Source organism: Indicator indicator, chromosome 1, assembly GCF_027791375.1.
Source record: "Indicator indicator isolate 239-I01 chromosome 1, UM_Iind_1.1, whole genome shotgun sequence".
In the NCBI taxonomy this organism is placed as follows: Eukaryota; Metazoa; Chordata; class Aves; order Piciformes; family Indicatoridae; genus Indicator; species Indicator indicator.
The window spans coordinates 12670248-12688132 of record NC_072010.1 but is presented as its reverse complement, the minus strand read 5'-3'; the positions used below and the strand labels follow the sequence as shown (position 1 = coordinate 12688132).

The 17885-nt window shown below is 45.2% G+C and overlaps 1 protein-coding gene across 1 annotated transcript in view; it reads left to right on the top strand.

The window, feature by feature from the left end:
* Positions 1 to 4941: 4941 nt before the first annotated feature.
* The window catches only part of MAML2 (mastermind like transcriptional coactivator 2), a 225981-nt gene continuing 213037 nt past the window's right edge, over positions 4942 to 17885 (top strand). The window contains exon 1 of the mRNA XM_054389083.1: positions 4942 to 5340. Within this exon, the coding sequence (XP_054245058.1) occupies positions 4942 to 5340 (399 nt within the window). The remainder of the gene's footprint in view (positions 5341 to 17885) is intronic.

The window sequence follows — 17885 nt, the reverse complement described above, 5'->3', positions numbered from 1 at the left end:
GATCAGGTATTCTTAATTGTCTTTAGTATTAATTTTTTAATTATTAGCACTAATTTAAGATGAAGTGCCTGTCTTAATAGAATAATGAAGAGAGCTCAGTATGTGATGAGACCTGGTGCAGGTGATTAATGATTGTACCTGGAAATTACTTTAGTTCCTGTAATGTTTCAACAATCTGCTCTAGTTCAAGTTCTGTAACATGAGACTGGCAATGATAAAGTCCCCACAGGGTATTTAAGCACAGAATCAAGCCTACCCAAGTTACGTACTTCTGGGAGAGCAGGCCCTTGTCAGTCTGTATTCTATGTCCAGTTCTTATAGTGCAGTATGAAAAGAAATAATTTTTCTCACTAGGTCTCTCAGGTTTCGGAAAGAAAGTCACATGTGGATCAATTGGGATGGTGAACTTAGTGCTAATAGTAGATAGCTCTTACTGTCATTTTTTCAACAGTGAAGGCTTCTCCTGTTTCCAAAAGGCAGCTATTTCTAGCAGTTCAGCAGGTAATTACAGGCAATTCCCAGGCTTAAATCCTCTAGTCTACTCTTGTTTGTAAGTAAAGACTTGTAGTTTTCTCCTTCTTTGTCTGAATAAACAGAGTGGGTGTGTCAGATAAACATGTAAATACAAGACCACTCCAAGAGAAATATCCAGTACACACAAAAAAGACTTTATGGAAGTTGATTTTCTGATTCTTCTTTGAGAAATATGAAGTACCTATTTCTAATCTGAATTTAGAGGTGAGACGAATGTAAGGAAGTGTGATCTACCAGACAAGGAATAATACAAGAAATATGTGGAATGGTATTGAAGAATTCTATTAAAACCCCCCTCAGTAGCTCTACTTCCCTGAACAATTTACGTGAATTTTGGTGTTTTTCTAGGTAGTAAGTGATAGCAAGGGGTTGTTTGGGTTTGGTTTGGTTTGGTGGGGTTTGTTTGTTTGGGGGTTTTGTTTGTGTTTTGTTGTCTTTTTTTTTTTCCCTGCTGTTTATTTAATTAGATGTAGACATAGCTTCTTTATATTGCTCTGCGGGTTATATTCTTAATTTAAAAAAAAAAAATAGTGTGTGCTCAAGATGGCTTATTTTACAGTATAAACAGAGCAGTAACTGTGTGCAACTTGTGCCCAGATTGGAAGGACATGGAAACTTGAGTCAGGTGCAGACTCCGCACCAAAGTTGAACATTTTATCAGGTGAGCAGCATGACACATAAGCCTGCCACACTGGGGATACCCCAGAAAATACATGTCTGGCTAAGAACCCTCACTGAAAGCAAATGGAAATGGATGGAAATTTGCTCCAGTTTGCAGAATCCTCTGCAGGATTGATATTAAGCATGTGCTGTTCTGGAGGAGTTAATAAAACTTTGAAGTAATTTGATACATGATTTCTAAACACAGATGAATGAGGTATGTGCCTAGATTTAAGCATGTACTCAAGTTGTAGATGACATAGGTTCAGCACAGTCTTTTTGTTCCATTTTTGGAAAGTTATTAGCACAATGACACGCCCATGGTGAGAATTCCTGGCTGTGAACCCAGCAAAAATAACTGCTTTACTGATCTGGAAGGGGTTGCTGACTTCAAGCACTCAGAGCTTCAACAGCAAGTGAATTCATACAGAAAAAATTGCTCAAGCATGACAGCTCATGTGAGACTACAGTATCATGTAAAAAGGTCACAAATTTATGTAAGCAGAAGGAAAAAAAATATTCAGGACCGCTTAAATGGTTTTTTGCATGTGTTTATAGAACACCTGTGACCTGAATGGCACGTGATGATACATACAATGATGTTAAGAACCGCTTGCTTTTGAAAAAAACTGATCACTAGCCAAACCAAAAATGACAGAGATATCCAGGGGCTGGAAACATTCGCTAGCATCTTCTGGACAAACTTGAAAAGCTGAGGGATGAATTCAGAGCATTTCCCTCTCTGAAACACCGGGGGCAGCATTCGCTGCGGATTGAGCGGTCAGGACTGGAAGCGCAGCCCTGCAACCAGCTGTCCCTCGCCCCTAAAGGGATCTACCAAACCACAACGCATCAGATGCTGCTTGGCAAAACGCGAACCATAAGCCTCCTAAGTTAACATTCAAAAATCTTTGTTTGGAAAGATCATTCTCTGAATTCTACAAAATCTTGTAAGGGAGAGAGAAGTCCTGCAGCTATCCTGAGTATAGCAGAGCAGCACCACTGATTCCATATTCTCACATCAGCCCAGACTTTGTTTAAAACACTCATGCTTCTTGTCCAAGAGCTCATGTGTTACTGTTACGTGTGCTCTGTGACCAGCCCTCTGAAACACAGCAGTGACAATCTGAGCTATAAAGAATAAAAGTGAGGCTTGAAGCAAAGGTAACATTATCCATTATTTTACAAACATTAAATTCTGTTTTCCAGCGGTACCAGCCCATTGTTCTCAACAGACTCATGCTGTCGTTGTGTATCAAACCATAACTCTTCCTCAGCTGTTCTAGGCCAAACACAAAAATACCTTTTCCCATTAGCAGTAACACCTTCCCCTGAAGGTAGCACATCCACAACTCCAGCTTCTTCAGTTTTCATCCCTCAGCAAAGAATCAAATCTTGCTGGGGCAAACATGGTCTGAATGTGCTGGATACTCTGGCTACTGCTCACACAGCCAAGTCCTGAAAAAGCAAATGAATGTTTCTTGCAACATGAAGATGAGGGGCATGAAATTGCATGACCTTGGGAGAGGACAAACCCACCTTTTGGGAGAGTTATATTCGTAGTATGTTGTGCTGAAATTTGTGCATTTTTCTGACTGGAACCACCACAGAACTAAATGCAGAGGTGATACACCCTTGTATTAGGCACTGCACAGTACAAAAAGACCTTAAAGGTATTCCATCAGGGATGCGTGTCTGCATGTTTGGGGGTCATCTTCATTTCCAAAGAGGTATTTGGGAATTTGGACAATACAGCCATGGCAGCACACTTGTATTGCTTTAACAGAACCGGCCAGCTCCCAACTATTTCTGCATCCCCCTTCACAACTCACCTACAACAACATGCAGGATCTGATGGCTGCCAGTTAGTACCAAGGCACAGCTCACCCAGTTGGCCACCCCTGCTCTAAACAGAGGAGTCTGGCAAGAGAAGCACCAAGGCTGTGGTTTCCCCAGGGAGTAACCAAAAAGTGCAGCGTCCTTGCCCCAGACACCCAAGACGTTCATGTGAAGAGCCTGGAACTCCCACATCCCAAGCCTGACCTCGTGTCATGCACTCGTCCCGTGCATGAGAACGCTCTAGAAGGCAGTGCTTGCTTTTCTGCCGCTTGTTCCAGATAAATCCAGCTGGTAGAGGAGCGCAGCGCCGTGATTTGAGAACTCCCTCGTACCGCCTGAAGGTCTCGTCGCCGGGGGAGGAGGGAGAGCGGGAGGCTGCGCTCCTCGGCGGCTGCTCCAGCGACGCAGCACCCGCCCGGGCCCCGGCCCGGCACCCAGGTACAGAGCGAGGAGGGAAAAGGGGATTTCCTTGGCTTCCTCCCATGCAAATACCTCCCGGGGAGCGGCAGCGGCCCGACTCCCCTCCGCGGCCGCTGGGAGGCTCCGCGCCTCGCCCCGGCCTCCCCGGCCGCGCTATCGCGGACACCCGCCTCCCGCCCCCGCAGCGCCCCGCTCCGCACCGCACGGAGCAGCAACGGGCAGCTCGGACACCCGGCGGCGGCAGCGTCCGGCAGAGGCAGCGGCGATAACCCACCGGCAACCACCCAGCCCGGCGGGTCGGGAATGGAATATACAAAAACCACAAAGGATAAGTGGCTGGACTGTTCTGGGTGCAAAATGCTGGAAGTTTGTAAGTGCAACTCTCCGTTTGTAATTACTGTCTGAAGAGGGGCTGGCTTGCCTTTTTTTTTTTTTTGATTTTCCCCCCGTGCTTTTCTTGAAACTGTACTTGAAACTATTCGATATCTGGGAGTATAAGGGAAAGTATGCGAGAGGAGTTCTTTGCTTGGGTTCGTAGGTTGCTGCTTTATTACTAAAGGGGGAAATAAGCGCTGAAAGCAATACGGATTATATCCTGTGGCTGGATTAACTGAAGGCGAAAGCGTGGTCTGGAAGTCCACTGACTGACATTGTTCCGGACTCGGGGATTCGTCTCTCGTATTTTTAGAGGAACTACAATTTAGCGGCAGGCAGTTGGACACAATAATAAACCGAAGAGTGTGGCCAGCAAAGAGCGGGCGAGAGAAACGAGAAAGCACAAAGACTAAACTAACCCGAGCCGCCTCCTCTTTCCCCGGCTCTTTATTTGCACATTTACTAAGGACTTCAGATAAAAAACAAACTAACCCCCAAATCCCACTCCGCCAAATATACAAGATTTTTAGTCCGCTGGGGGCTTTCTTCGTGTCACCGAGCACGATAATGCCTTAAATTTCTACTTCAAGGAATAACTCTCCCCGCTCCCTGGAAATAAAATAAAATCAATAAACCTGCCAAGTCTCACTCATTCCCGAGGGAGATCTCCTTCATCCAGGGATTCATTTTGGAAGCAGCAGCTCGATTTTTTTTTTTTTTCCGCCCTTCTCCCTCGGCGGAGCCCACCCCTCCTCTAAGGGCGCCCTTTCCGCCCCGTGGAGCCCCTCGGCGGGGGCTGTCCGGCCCCGACCCCCGCCTCCCGCCCGGCCGATGCTGACACAGCCCTAGCAGCCGCCGGACGCTCCCCGCCCCCCCCCCCCCCCCCCCCCGTCCCACCCCCGATCTGTCAACCCCCCGCGGAGCCGTCACTGCCCGGGGGCCGGGTGGGGGTGGGCTGGGGGCGCGGGGCTGACTGCCCTCCGCTCCGCCGCCAGCGCCCGGGGCTCGGGCTCCCGCCGCCGCTGCCCCCGCCTTTCCCCCCAACCCCTTCCCGCCTCCTCCATGCGGCAGTGAGGACCGACCCATCCGGAGGGCCAGGAGCGGCAAACAGCGATGGGCGACACGGCTCCCCCCCAGGCCGCGGGGCTGGGGGCCGGGCTGCTGGGGGGGGGCCCGGCGGCGCCCCGGGTGCACAGCGCCATCGTGGAGCGGCTGCGGGCCCGCATCGCCGTTTGCCGCCAGCACCACCTCAGCTGCGAGGGGCGCTACGAGCGGGGTCGCGCCGAGAGCTCCGACCGCGAGCGAGAGAGCACCTTGCAGCTGCTCCACCTCGTGCAGCAGGGGCAGGGAGCCCGCAAGACCGGCAAGCACCCCAAGGCGGCTGCTGCCGGTGGCTCGGCCACCCCCGCCACCGCCGCCGCGCCCCCGGACTACCACCAGCACCTCCTCAGCAACGGCGGCATCAACGGGGAGCAGCCGGCGGGGGAGCAGCGCGCCTCGGCCCTCCTGGCGGTGAGTCACAGCGCCCCCTGCCGGCAGGGAGGGGCCGCCACGCGCGACTCGGAGGCGAAGGCCCCCTTTCCCCGTTCCCTCCCATTAGAGCACCCCTTCCTTCCCTCAGCCCTCCCTCGGGCGAGGCGTGAAGGTGGAGTTAGCTCCGAGGCCGAGGCAGAGGCCGGTCCCCACCCGAGAGCGGTCCTGTGGTGGGGTGTCCGTGGCTGCCCGGCTCGACCCGCTGTGCCTCTTATCCCCTGCGATGGTCCCTACCTGGTGCCGGGCCCCGTGGTGGCATCGAAGGTGTAAGAAGTAGGTAGGATTGCCAGGCCCGAAGCAGGGCAGCTGAAGGATGTGACTTCCCTCGAAGGCGTTTTGGGACTTTCTGGAGATGGTTTTAAACCATGTTGTGGTTCTAAAAAATGCATTGTGTGCCTCTGCCGTCACCTCATTGAGGTGGTGACAGCAGGCATCCCTGAGGAGGGCCACTGGCTGCGGACACTGTCAGCACATCCATTCCCAAGCAGGGGTGGAAAGTAGTGCTTAAAGTATCGCCCATGCTCAAATTGCCCCCACCCTGTTTTATCCCAGGCGTCAGGGCTTCAGGCAGCTATCAGGCAGCTATTTCACTCAAGGTGGCAGTTGCTGCTGTGTTCCTCAAACTCGGCCAATATTTCTGCATGAGGCAGATGGGCAATGCTAAGAACCAGGAGCCCATGTGTGCAGTTCAGTGTCTCGGAGGTGCTTGCAGGAGCAGTGCTAGGTGGGAGTGTATGGTGACAGCGTCTTTCGCCCAGTGCTCCAAGCACCAGCTTCACCAGGAACCGTTCGTTCGTTATTATCACTGTGTGTGCTTCGTGGAGCATAGTTGTAAGAGTTTTCCAGGCACTGTTGCTTTGTAAATGATACGTTGACCTTTTTCATCTAGAAATTGCTCTGAACATGTCAAGTCGGTGAAGTATTGCCTCCTGTTACTTTATTACAAGCAGTCACTATACCATGCTTTTGAAGGCATAGACTGCATTGTGCTGCCTTCCAACTCTTTAATTCTCAGCACACATGCAAAATATTAAGAGTGACTGCATCCTGATAGGCCCGTGGCTGCTATTTGAATGGCTGAAAATAGATTGCTCCCTCTGCTTCAGCTATCAAACCTATCTTTCTTGGTGCCTGACATATGCTAAAATGGGACCTTTGTGGTTGTTTCTCCCTTCTTACCTGGGAATTCGCAGCAGTGCGTGGATCGACGTTTAGGGCTGCGTTACTCAGCATCATTCGTCAGGGTGATGATGTAAGTGTTAATGTGATAACATTGTGTCCAAAGGGAGTTTAGGCACTTCGACCTGACTCAGTGTTCAGATTAAATCTCTCCACATTCCTTGTCACAATTAAGAAAGCCATTATCTTATTTTTCCAGTGTGTATTAATGAAATGCTTTGCTTTTGTCTTATGGGAAAAAAAAAAAAAAAAGACTTTTGCCTAATAATGTATGTCCCAGAAAAATCAACTTTGTGAAATCAGGGAACAAGGCCTGTGTGGATTTTTTTTTCTTTGTTTACAGGTTTTCTTACCAGTTGTTACTATCATTATGAAATAGCTGGAGGCAGCTGTTTGGAAGTGCAAAACGAGCATACTCCAAAGAAAATAAAGGAAGATTTTCATCTTTTAAATGCATTTCTGAAATACTGCTGGCAATTGTTAACCTGCTCTGTGCTGGAGAATGCTGTGCACATCCCTTTATGCTGTGTTACCTCCCAGTTAACTCCACACATATGTGTTTTTGACAAGGAGAGGTTCTGACAAAGTCCCCCTCATTTTTGCGTGCTAATGTTCAGTAATCCTGCTGACAAGGTACATGACTACACTGAGTGTGACGTTTGGGGCCCTAAACCATGTTTTGACACAGAAGAAATGCTGGCTCATGAAACAGTGTTGTTGTATTTGACACAGACATTCCTCTTCTGCCACTCTGGTAGGACTGCCTCATTAAGGAGCAGAGAAAGGCATTGGTTCAAAGTCATGTCACTGTGTTGTGGAGACACATGTTCCCTTTACCAATAGCTCCTTAGAACATTGTTGCAATTATTAAAAAAGAAAAGCAAACCACACAATGTCTTAGTGGGATGAATTCAAGTGGTTGAGGGTCATACAACAGGCAGCACAGCATTGTGCTCTTGTTCTTGAAAATTCAGGGGGCAGGGGTGGACCAAGAAATAATGGGGTCTTGATTTCAATCCAGCCATAGCTGCAGGGAGAATTTGCTCTACCAGTTATTCTAAGGGTACTTGAAGAGGAAGGACAAGGCACACTAAGTCTGTTGTCCTGTGCTTTATAGATAGAGGGAGAAGAGAACCATCTTTAAGCAGAATCGTACTCTACGGAGTGTTTCCCAAGAGGAAATCCAAAGGAAGCCTTGTATATACTGTTCTGCCAACTTCACACGTTTTGCTTACAGCACGTCTGAAGTCCACAGGAGCATCTCTGAGCTTCAGTTGGGGCAGATACAGCTCTGACAGAGGCAAGCACAAGACAGGAGCATTCGTGCATGTCTCACACTGAGACTGGGCACATCTCTGACTCTTGCTGTAGGTCAACCAGTAAAAAACCAAATTCCACAGAGATAAGCTTAAAGGCAGTCATAACTCTTTTGGGGGAATTCTGGCTATCAGGACACTCTTTGCAAAACCAAAACTGTCCACAGGCTTCCTCTCCTGAAAACAGCTGTGTCGTTTCCTTTGTTTTGCAGGCCCCACTGGTCTTGTAACAAGTGCTCCTGCCATGTTTAGTGGCATTGGATGGGTCGTTTACACAGTTGAACTCAAAAGTAAATATTTGACACCTGATAACATTTGAACATATCAAAGAGCTTGAAGTGATTATCTGCCTTTGTTGATACTATTATTTGATAATTATCTTTTCCCAGTGGATAGCTTAAAACTGGCAGGAGAGAGTGTTTTTAGTGGAGTTTGGTTTGGGCTTAATTTGGCAGTGTAACTTTGAATATTGAGAAAGCAACTTTGGCAGCAGCACTTTCTAATCAGAGATTTTTTAGCTGGACCAATGGATGTGGGTATACGTGAAGGAGAAATTTATTCTTCGGCACATGGCTAGGAAAGCTTTCGTGCTTTTCTCCTCCTTGCATTTCCCAAGAGCTGACATTTGTTTATTTATATGGTGGTGTTACTTTTCATGGTGCAGAGTAGAACAGATAAAATATTCTGTCTTTCTTTTATATATACATCTGTTTGTATGTATATGCCCTCCAGCACTTAGCTGTTTATATTATTTATGTTATATATAAACAGTTAGCTCTGGAGGGCATTCCTCAGTGGTTTAAGCATTGAACTAGTAATACCAAAGTTCTTGCACTCCAGTTTCAAAACTCTGGCAGCCGACTCATTCCTTCACTCTCCAGCCATAGGCTAAGCACTGTTCACTTTGCTTTGTCCAAGCCAGGAACTCTGCTTTATGGGTATTATTGTATTATTCTGGTCAGGTTCTGTTCTGTCATTGCCATCACACCAATGGCTCTAAGTGTGTTAAGCAATGTTTGTCATCAGGCACAGGTGACCTGTTCTACTTTCACCCATCTCAAAGTTGTGCTGTATTTATCATTATAAGGATTAATTTGAAATAGTATCTAAATACATTTATATTTTCTGTACTCAGAAGAGTGACCGTGAAAGTGGCCTGCTCACAGATTTAGCCTGCGAGGAGCTGAAAAAGAAAAGACAAAAATGTCCCATAAAGACAACATTAGCCAAGTTAGAGGAGAATGAGTTAATTCCTCCTAGTCCCCTAAATTCTCATCAAGGGCATATTCTGGAAGAGCCAATGTATTTGTCTCAGTTGCCTGAGGATCTCAATGGAAGACAGGGATGCCTGATGTGCCAATACCATGTTTGGCTTCTAAAACCTCAGTGTAGGCAGATATTTTATGTGGACATCCTTCAATGATCATGGAAGCCCTGACTTTGTTTCCTAATGACTTTTCTAAATGGTCCACACTGTGCTTGTTGAGGTTTGGCCTCTCTTGTGCTAACATTATTTTAAAAGGAAGGATTTTCCTCTGGTGTCTTTAGCCCAAGCTTACACCTCCGTATCTTCCAATCTGTTTGCTTTGTTTGCTAGTTGTCTGCTAGGGTACCCTGCAGAAATAGCAGCATTTTCTGTTTCCACACATGCATAACTTTTGGAAGTACTCCCCAGCAAGCAGTGTAAGGTGATCAGCTAGGAAGTGACACAACATTAACAGTGCAGTGAGCACCGGTGAATTAAAGGACAAAACATTCTGCAAAGCTGGGGTGGGATTTTTTGACTAACAAAATTTGGTGCCAAAGCAAGGAAATGTTCTGTTTGTGAGGTGTAGGAATGCTCCTTGTGCTCCTGCAGGAGTGAAGCTGGATTCTGATAAAGCAGCTTATGTAGACAAGTCAGGTAAAATGAATAAGTCACATTACCTTTCTGGGTGGAAAACTGTGATCTGTTGTTATGGGCCCTGTGTCCTGCTTTGAGCTATTTGGTTAGGATGGACGTGGGTGCCATTTAAGATCATCATTCCCTTTGGCTGTGAGAAAATTTTCCAAACCAAAATCAAGAGTCTCCTTCTCTGGGGATATTCAAGACCTGCTTGGATGCATTCCTGTGTGATCTGGTATAGGTGATCCTGCTCTGTCAGGGGGGTTGAACTAGATGATCTTTAGAGGTCCCTTCCAGCCCCTAACATTCTGTGATTCTGTGATTGTGTGGTTCTGTGAAGAAGACACCCTGGAAACTGCATAAAAGCCATGCTTCATAAAAAGTTCAGTGAGTTTGTTAAATGTATGCTAGTGTTGGAGCCTTTTCAGTCCTAGCTCTCCAGTCAAATCACTTGCCTCCTTTGCAGCTTTTTAAGCTTTGAGTACATTTAATGAAAGTTTCCTCCACTCTGAAACTGTATAACAGACTGTTTTCAGCAGCAAAATTTCTGTAGCAGAGGAACAGCTTCCCTGCTTGGACTTGACATACTCTCTGAGGCCAACCCATGGGCTTCTTAACTTGTCGGAGTATTAATGCACATCTGCTGATAGAGCTCTCAAAGTGAGTCCCTTGTCTGTAGCAACAAAACAGCTTCTGCTTCTTCCACGCAGAGAAGTGTGACTCTAGCAAAGATGTCACCCACTTTGTGGGGAAATTTGAACCTAAGAAAGGTATGTCTGAGTCAGAGAAGCGGGTTTGCCAAGACTTTGACTTACCTTATCATTATTACTTCTCCCTTTGCAAAGAATACTGTCTGCAGAAGGTGTATGTGGGGTTTGGTTAGCTTGCAGTGACCAAAAAAAGCCCAGCAACTAGGTTAGTTGGTTGGGAGGTTAAGAAGGACCATAACGTGCCTCTCTTCCTCTTCCTAACTGCTGTCAACAGTCCTTTCTACCAAGGCATCATCTTTGGAGGCCAGTTGTACTCTGACTTTCTTACAAGTCTGCTGGTTAGTGAAACTGAAACTTCACCCATGTCTCATTATTGGAAAAGAAGAGACCCATCCTGGTCCCTTTGATAACTTTGGGAAGGGCAGTTATCTCCACTGCTTCATTTATACTGCGCCTCTTATGTGGTGTGGGAGGAGTTGGAAGTTAGCAAGTTGCTCCAACCAATAAAACACAGGCATAGAAGTGCCAGCTGTGCCAGCGAGCATTTCTGTGGCCTACCTCATGTCTTCTGCAGTGCCACTATTTCCTTTCTATGCTTGAGCTCCTCAGGTAGTATCATCTCACTGACTAGCACATGGTACCCTAGGCTCCACTGAGGGTCCAGCTCTACATGATAGTGACCTGACACCACCATTTCTATGGAGTTCAGGAATGTGATTAAAGAAACCACTACGCAACACTTCAGAGGGCACACAAACAACTACATGGTACATAGAAGAGCTTTAGGTACCTGACCTCTCTGAGGAGAAGGAGAACAAGATCTTTACTTTTTGACCTCCATAATTGTACTGTGGTGCCAACAAGAAAAACTAACACAAAAATACCTGCAACATTCATGCAGCAGTTCTTAGGTGAGCACGCTGTAAACTTTCTATTCTGACTCTAGGATATGTTCCACAGATTACTCCTGTTATTTCACTTCCATAAATGGCAGTTTACAAAGAATTATATGTATCACCTTTGAAAAGTGTATTGAGATCTGATCGTGACTTTTATGGCTTAGGAGCCAAATTAGTTATTGATGGAGCCTAAGATAGGATGTTTGAATGTTTGTTTTGGCTATGCTGCAGGCAATGTACATGAGTTGATGGATTCTTCTTTGACTTCTGTGTTTTGAGCCTTTGATGTGCTCTTAAACCACCTTTTCAGCCGTTGACCAACAGATATGAGTACTGGAAATACAGACCCAAATGAGTCTTTTACCACAGAATCACAGAATGTTCATAATCACATAAATCCCAGAGCTGGGTTTTTATGGGTGGCATCACAGTGCCACGATTCACAACAAAGGTGCAAAATGTAGCAGTGCCCCTTCTTTTTAGGAGAGGAAAGCATTTCCCAACCTTTAATTCATAGTCAGAAATGTATGATTCCGATTTTCTTGCTTTACTTCCTCTTGATTCTGCATCAATTTGTAGTCAAATTAGTCTCTCGATTAAGTCATCTGTGTGCAAGCACTTCATGTACTTGATGCTCCAGCAGACAGGGAGCAAAGTGGAACCGGAGTTGAGAGTGTATACACAAGTCACCCACTCTATGTTGAGGCTGCAGCTGCACCCTAGAACTAGCAGGTGGCAGCCACCTTGTCCTGCATGTGTTGGTTGCCTCCCATCTGGTAGTATTGGAGGAAGGATCATGCTTATGGCTCAGGGTGGGAGAAAGACTCAGAAATATTTCTCAGTTGAATAACTTACACACAAAATTCCAACACACTTACTGGAAAATTATAATTTATTTTGGTTTTAATTTGACTATACCTCACACCTGTGGCTTCACATATAGGTGTTGGCATTTTCCTGAATAAATTAGTTTTGTTCAGAAATGGCTCCTGCAGCTATTTTCATCTGTGTCATGAAGTCATAAGTCAGAGGTGCTTGCAAACCCAGCTGAAGCAAGTTGCAGAGATCTTAGTACCAATAAGAAATCAGTATAAAAGTGCTTCTGACACACTGAGGAAGCAAACCTGTTTACCTGCTGCCTGAGCCTGGAGCTGGTGGGATCCTGGACTAGCAGATGAAACCCCAGGAAGGTTCATCGTGGCTATTCTGTTTTGAAACAAAACATGCTATTGTGCAAGAGTCATCCCTGTAGTAACCCTGGCTTTATTACAGAGCTCTGCAGGCACCTCCCTAGAGTAGGTGTTATACAAACACCCAGAACTGTGCCCTTCCCTGCATACCTTGGGGCCCCAAGAGACAAGATAGACAAAGAATGGAGGGAGGAACAGAAGCACAGAAAGGTCAAGTGTCTTGCCCAAGGTCAAATAGCAGGTCAGTGGCAGAGCTGGGAACGGAGCCCAGATTTCCTGACTCTTAGTCCAGCACTCTATTAATCATCTCTTTGCTTTGTGTTCTGTGGCCTGTTAGTGTCCATAGGAAATGTGAGGATGACTTTCCGACAACTTTAGAGTTGCTTCTTAGTTTTGGAAACAATTGATCATCAGCACACTATTGAGATAAAGAGGTCATGTGTTGGACATATGCACTAGAGGATTCAGAACGAAGTGCTCTAGGTATCAGTTTCATTCCAGGACTCTGAAAAGCCTTATTTCATAATCCCAAATGTTTCTTCTAAGTCTGATTTTTTTAAAATATTTTTTCCCCTTAGATTGTGTACAGAGTGGTTTGGTTTTACAAAGTTACTCATCACAGTTGAACTGTTACATTGGTGCTTGCCCTATAAATTATTTTTTTCCTTGAAAATGAGTTACAGCAGTTATACAGTTATCAGGACTTTTCTTTTCCATGGAATTTACTAATGAGACAGTCAGAAAACCTGAGAGTCAACAGTCCTGAGACATTTCTGATTCTTACTTGTTTTCATTCCTTACTGTATGATGTATTCAGTTTTCAAAGTCTTTCGATGGAATTATCTGGATCACAAAGTTATACCTGTGAGATTCTTTTTTCTTCCCAGAAATTTTGACTTGAGGCAAAACTCTGGCTACCGTGGTAATGATTTATTGAGAGTTTCTTGTAAACAATAGTATAATCACTTTCTTATAGTCATGGCAACAGTGTTTAAGCAATGAGCTTACCGAACACAATGTGCACTGTCTCCACTGAATAGCTATTGCAGTGCTGAAGTGTATGCTGCTCATTTTCAGAGGACTCAGGGACATAAATTATTCAGCAAAACAACACTGCTTCAGAAAGCGCCTCTGAAATGGTTGTATTTTATACTAGCCAAAGAAGGATGCTTATCAGTGCTGGCAGAGCTGTGTTTCATTACTGTACTCTTTGGGCCAGGCCTGCTCCCACCAAATTTAGGGGTGTCTGTCTCAAACCATTTGAGAATTGGGCTTCCTCTGGTAATGTTTGCTGCCGTATGAAATCACTAATGTGGAGGGCTCAGAAGGATGCCTCCTGCACACATACATGATGTGAGAGGTGGTGACTAGGTGCAGAAGAAGGAATTTGTTTCAATGAAAAAAGGAGTTCACTCCAGCAGGGCCAGTCCTTTCCTTGGACCAGAGAGTCACATGAATTCCTGATCAGTGGGTTGTGGAAGCACCTTGGAGAGTAGATAGTTTCACAGGAAGCATCATAGTTGAAACCCAAGAGAAGGAATTGCCTCTGATTTTTCTGTTTGTTTTGCTTTTACAGCTCTCTCATTCAAATAATTAGACCTGAAGGAAAGACCTTACTGGCAACAGTTGTTGTTTTGGGATGAGTCATTCCACCAGATTTCAGAAATGCCACCCCAGTGACAGTTGGCAAAAATGCTGCATGGGCTGTTCAGTTTATGTTTTTCAATTTGGAAAATCAGAGCATTTATTTAGGGTTCTGTTGCGTTAGAAACCACCTCCACACACTCCAATTTACTTCCTTCCCCTTCCCCTTCCCCCTTCCCTTCCCCTTCCCCTTCCTTTTCCCATTTTTTTTCCTTTCCCCTTATTTCCTTTTCCCTCTTCTTCCTTCCCCCAACCTTTTTTCTGCTTTTCTCCATTGCTAGAGTGTCTCAACATCAGCTTTTGAGTCTTCATTCTGATCTGATTGGCCCCTCCTGAAAGGACCTATGGAAACACTATGGACATGGCACTGTGGAACATCAGCCTAATGCAGAATTAAGCTCTTCATTTCTGGTCATCATGCCAATTTATAGTAAATTGTTTTGTTTTCCAAAGATACACATTCTCTCTGCTTCCTTACAAGCTTTTGGTTCAACATCTTTCCAAGCTAGATACACTTGGTCTTCAGCATGGGGCTGCTTACCTCTGTGGCCCAGTTCCTGGAAACAGTTATGTATGTGCTTAATTGTGCACACATGGGTAAGCTCACCGAAATCAAGATGTGTAGAATTAAGCAAGCCTAGAAGTATTTGCGGAGTTTGGTCTCTGTTCAACAGACAGACCTCAGCCTGGCTGAAGTCCATGACATGCTACAAAAAGAAACTGAATTCAAAAGTAAGTAGCGGATCAGTTATCAACTGACTTATTTCCTTAAACCAGTTAATTCTGTACTTTTAAAACCTACTTTCCATTTTTCTTACAAATCCAATTGCCCTTCCTTTCACACTCATTTTTCTTGCTCACTGTTCAACTCCCAACAGACCTGAGCTGCCAGCCACATGATCCCCTTTCATAATGACTTGAGTTCCAACATTTTTTTTTTCCTACCAACTCTGTGTATTACCAGTATGGTTCCTAGGACATATTTTCGTCAGCTTGTATGGAGAGAGAGAGAGAGTCACAGTGTTTCAGACTTTCATTTCCAAGTGAAATATTAAATATAATCCTTATAATTATAGCACTGCCACTTGGACTGCTGTAGTTCAGGCTATGTCAATATGTTGTCAAAAGCTCTCTTTCTCAGGAGCTGGAATTCAGTCATGTTGATTGAATTGGAATTTGATGGCCAGCAGCTGCAAACACAGTCTGGCCCCATCCCTGTGCCTTCCTGCTTTTTTTTTCCTTTTACCAGAAAATCCTCTTACTTTCCATCAGAGTTACAAGTTTACAGAACAGAGACAATGGCTGATTCCAGGTTAAGTTATTCTTAGCCACCTCTTTGGGTAAATCTAGGCTGTCCTTCAAGGGGTGCCCTGAGGACTGTCCTCCATGTTGGAGCTCTTAAGATGCTGTCAGTGTCAAACTTGGCAGCTCAGGAAGCTTTAGATGTGCCTGGGATGAAGTCTGTGAGGTACCTGTAGGAGCAGGGCTGGGAGCAACACAGTCCTCTCCCCTCTCCTTACCTTGGTCAGTCACCATAAAGACCTTGCTATTCATCTAAGCAAAGGCCTTTGAACCAGGGTGATTCCCAACAACAGTTCATACTGAAAGTTTAACAGACACATTTTTAGCCCCAGGGGGTTGGTGGGAAAAGAACAGCTTTGAAATGGGGGGGGGGGGGGGGGGGGGGGGAGGGAGGGGAATGAATTGATATCTAGTGGTTGTATAACACGATCATGTCATTTTGATACTTAAAAACCAAACCCAAACCTCAGCATTCATAGCATGGATCTTTAAAGGTGCCGTTACCCAACACACAGTAACTAGTTTTCATATGGCCTTTTAGTCCATGTTATTTACAGGTGGACCAGAATTGCTCTGCAGATGTTAATCCAGTCCCTTGAGTAAACAGTATTTACTTCAAAAACTTCCTAAGTATATCAACCACATGTAAAGCCTTTGACACACATTTGTATCACACACAATACATCTGGGGGGCCCTGATAGAGCCAGGATGGCTAGTGAGGTCAGCAACCCCCTTCATAGTGTACTGGATGTGTGTTCACTCTGTCAGGCCCATGAAGGGCATTCGATGGCCAGTGTGTCGAAAGGGCTATTTATTGAAAAGCTCCATTATGTGGTTCTTGGAGCCCTCTCCCAGGACATGCTGTCTGTGCTTGCGTCTCCCAGATTGTCATCAAAGCACAGACTCTTTGACACAGGTCAGAGGGACTCTTCACCACAGCCTTGAACTGCATCTTTTGGTCACAAAAGTCACACTCATTGCCTTCTCCCAGTAAAGTCCTTCATTACTTTTCCCCTCCTCCACTTCCCAAAGCTATTAGCCATTCCTCCTCCTCCACATTCATCCTGCTCTCACCTGGCTCTTGCCCTCCCTCCTCTCCTTTCATGGCCCTGACACTACTTGGTAATGTTGTTTTTCTAGCTTGGAAGGGCCAGAGGGCCAGGCTAACAGAGAGATGCTGAACACATGGTTTCCACATGTTCTCCTCATCTTCCCTCATACTGCTTCTCTAGCTGCCTTTCTCTGCTTGCTTCAAATGGAAATCTAATGGCCACAACTGTATCCTTTCCATTTCTTGTTAGTTTTATGGAGGATGAACTCAAAGGTCCTGCCTCATTGTCACAAGAAACTTAGAGCAAAAGATTCTGTGAGTTCACACACTTGTAGATTCTCTGGCCCCTCACTGCAGGCCACAGGTGCTCACAGATTGGTCATGCAGACATGAATGTTCAGACTCTAGTTCAGAAAAATACTTGCAGAATATGTGTGAAGTTAAACATATGGTTAAATGCTTTCCAGTTTGAGTGCAGCTTCCTTGAAGTTGGCCTCCATATTGGAGAAGGCATCTTTATTGTCCTGATTGAGAAAATACTGTAGAGTATACTGGAGTTTTAAGAATAGAAGTACATCCACTATCTTGTGTTTTAAATGACTCTAAATGGGGCAAGGTGGTATGGGCAAGGCAGAAAATGTGGAGCCTCTCCTGGTTATCTCTTGCATTTTGATTCATGCTCTGGGATTGGAGTACCTCTGAACTCTAAATACATTTTGGTAGTGCTGCTGCCTACATGCCATTGTAATGTTCTGTAATGTAATTGTGTTGTGTGCTCATGTGAAGATTATTTAAAGCAATTACAGTTAAATGATGAACAATTAAGTCTTAGAAAGGAAATATATAAAGTTAGCAGTATTTCTGTGACTGTGGTTGATGGTGAGTTGGACCTTTGTACCTTTGTATGCCTCTTCTGCTTCCCAGTGATGAGTCTGGGAACAGCTAAGAGTCCAAATCTTTTTTACTTAAAACATCTAGGCATCTAATCTTCTCTGTATTCAACTGAAACCAATGGGAACCGGACACCTAATTGTATTTTTGGACCCCAGCCTAAAATCTCTGGAGTGCTTTGGAAAATTTATCCCTAGGAGATTTCACTTGAGTCAAGAATATAGACTGGAGCCAATCCTCACCAAAAAAAAAAAAAAAATGACATCAGTGCATCAGTCAATGAGTCATCCATCAGTGCCAGAGGTCAAAGTATTCTTTGTATTTACCCAAGAAGTAGTTACCTATGTGCTTTCTGAAATAATGCTGGCAGTACTAACATGACATTTTGGTTTGCTGTACAGTGAAAACACTATTTGTAAATAGTCTCACATAAAGACAGGTCTTGTTGTTTCTTTA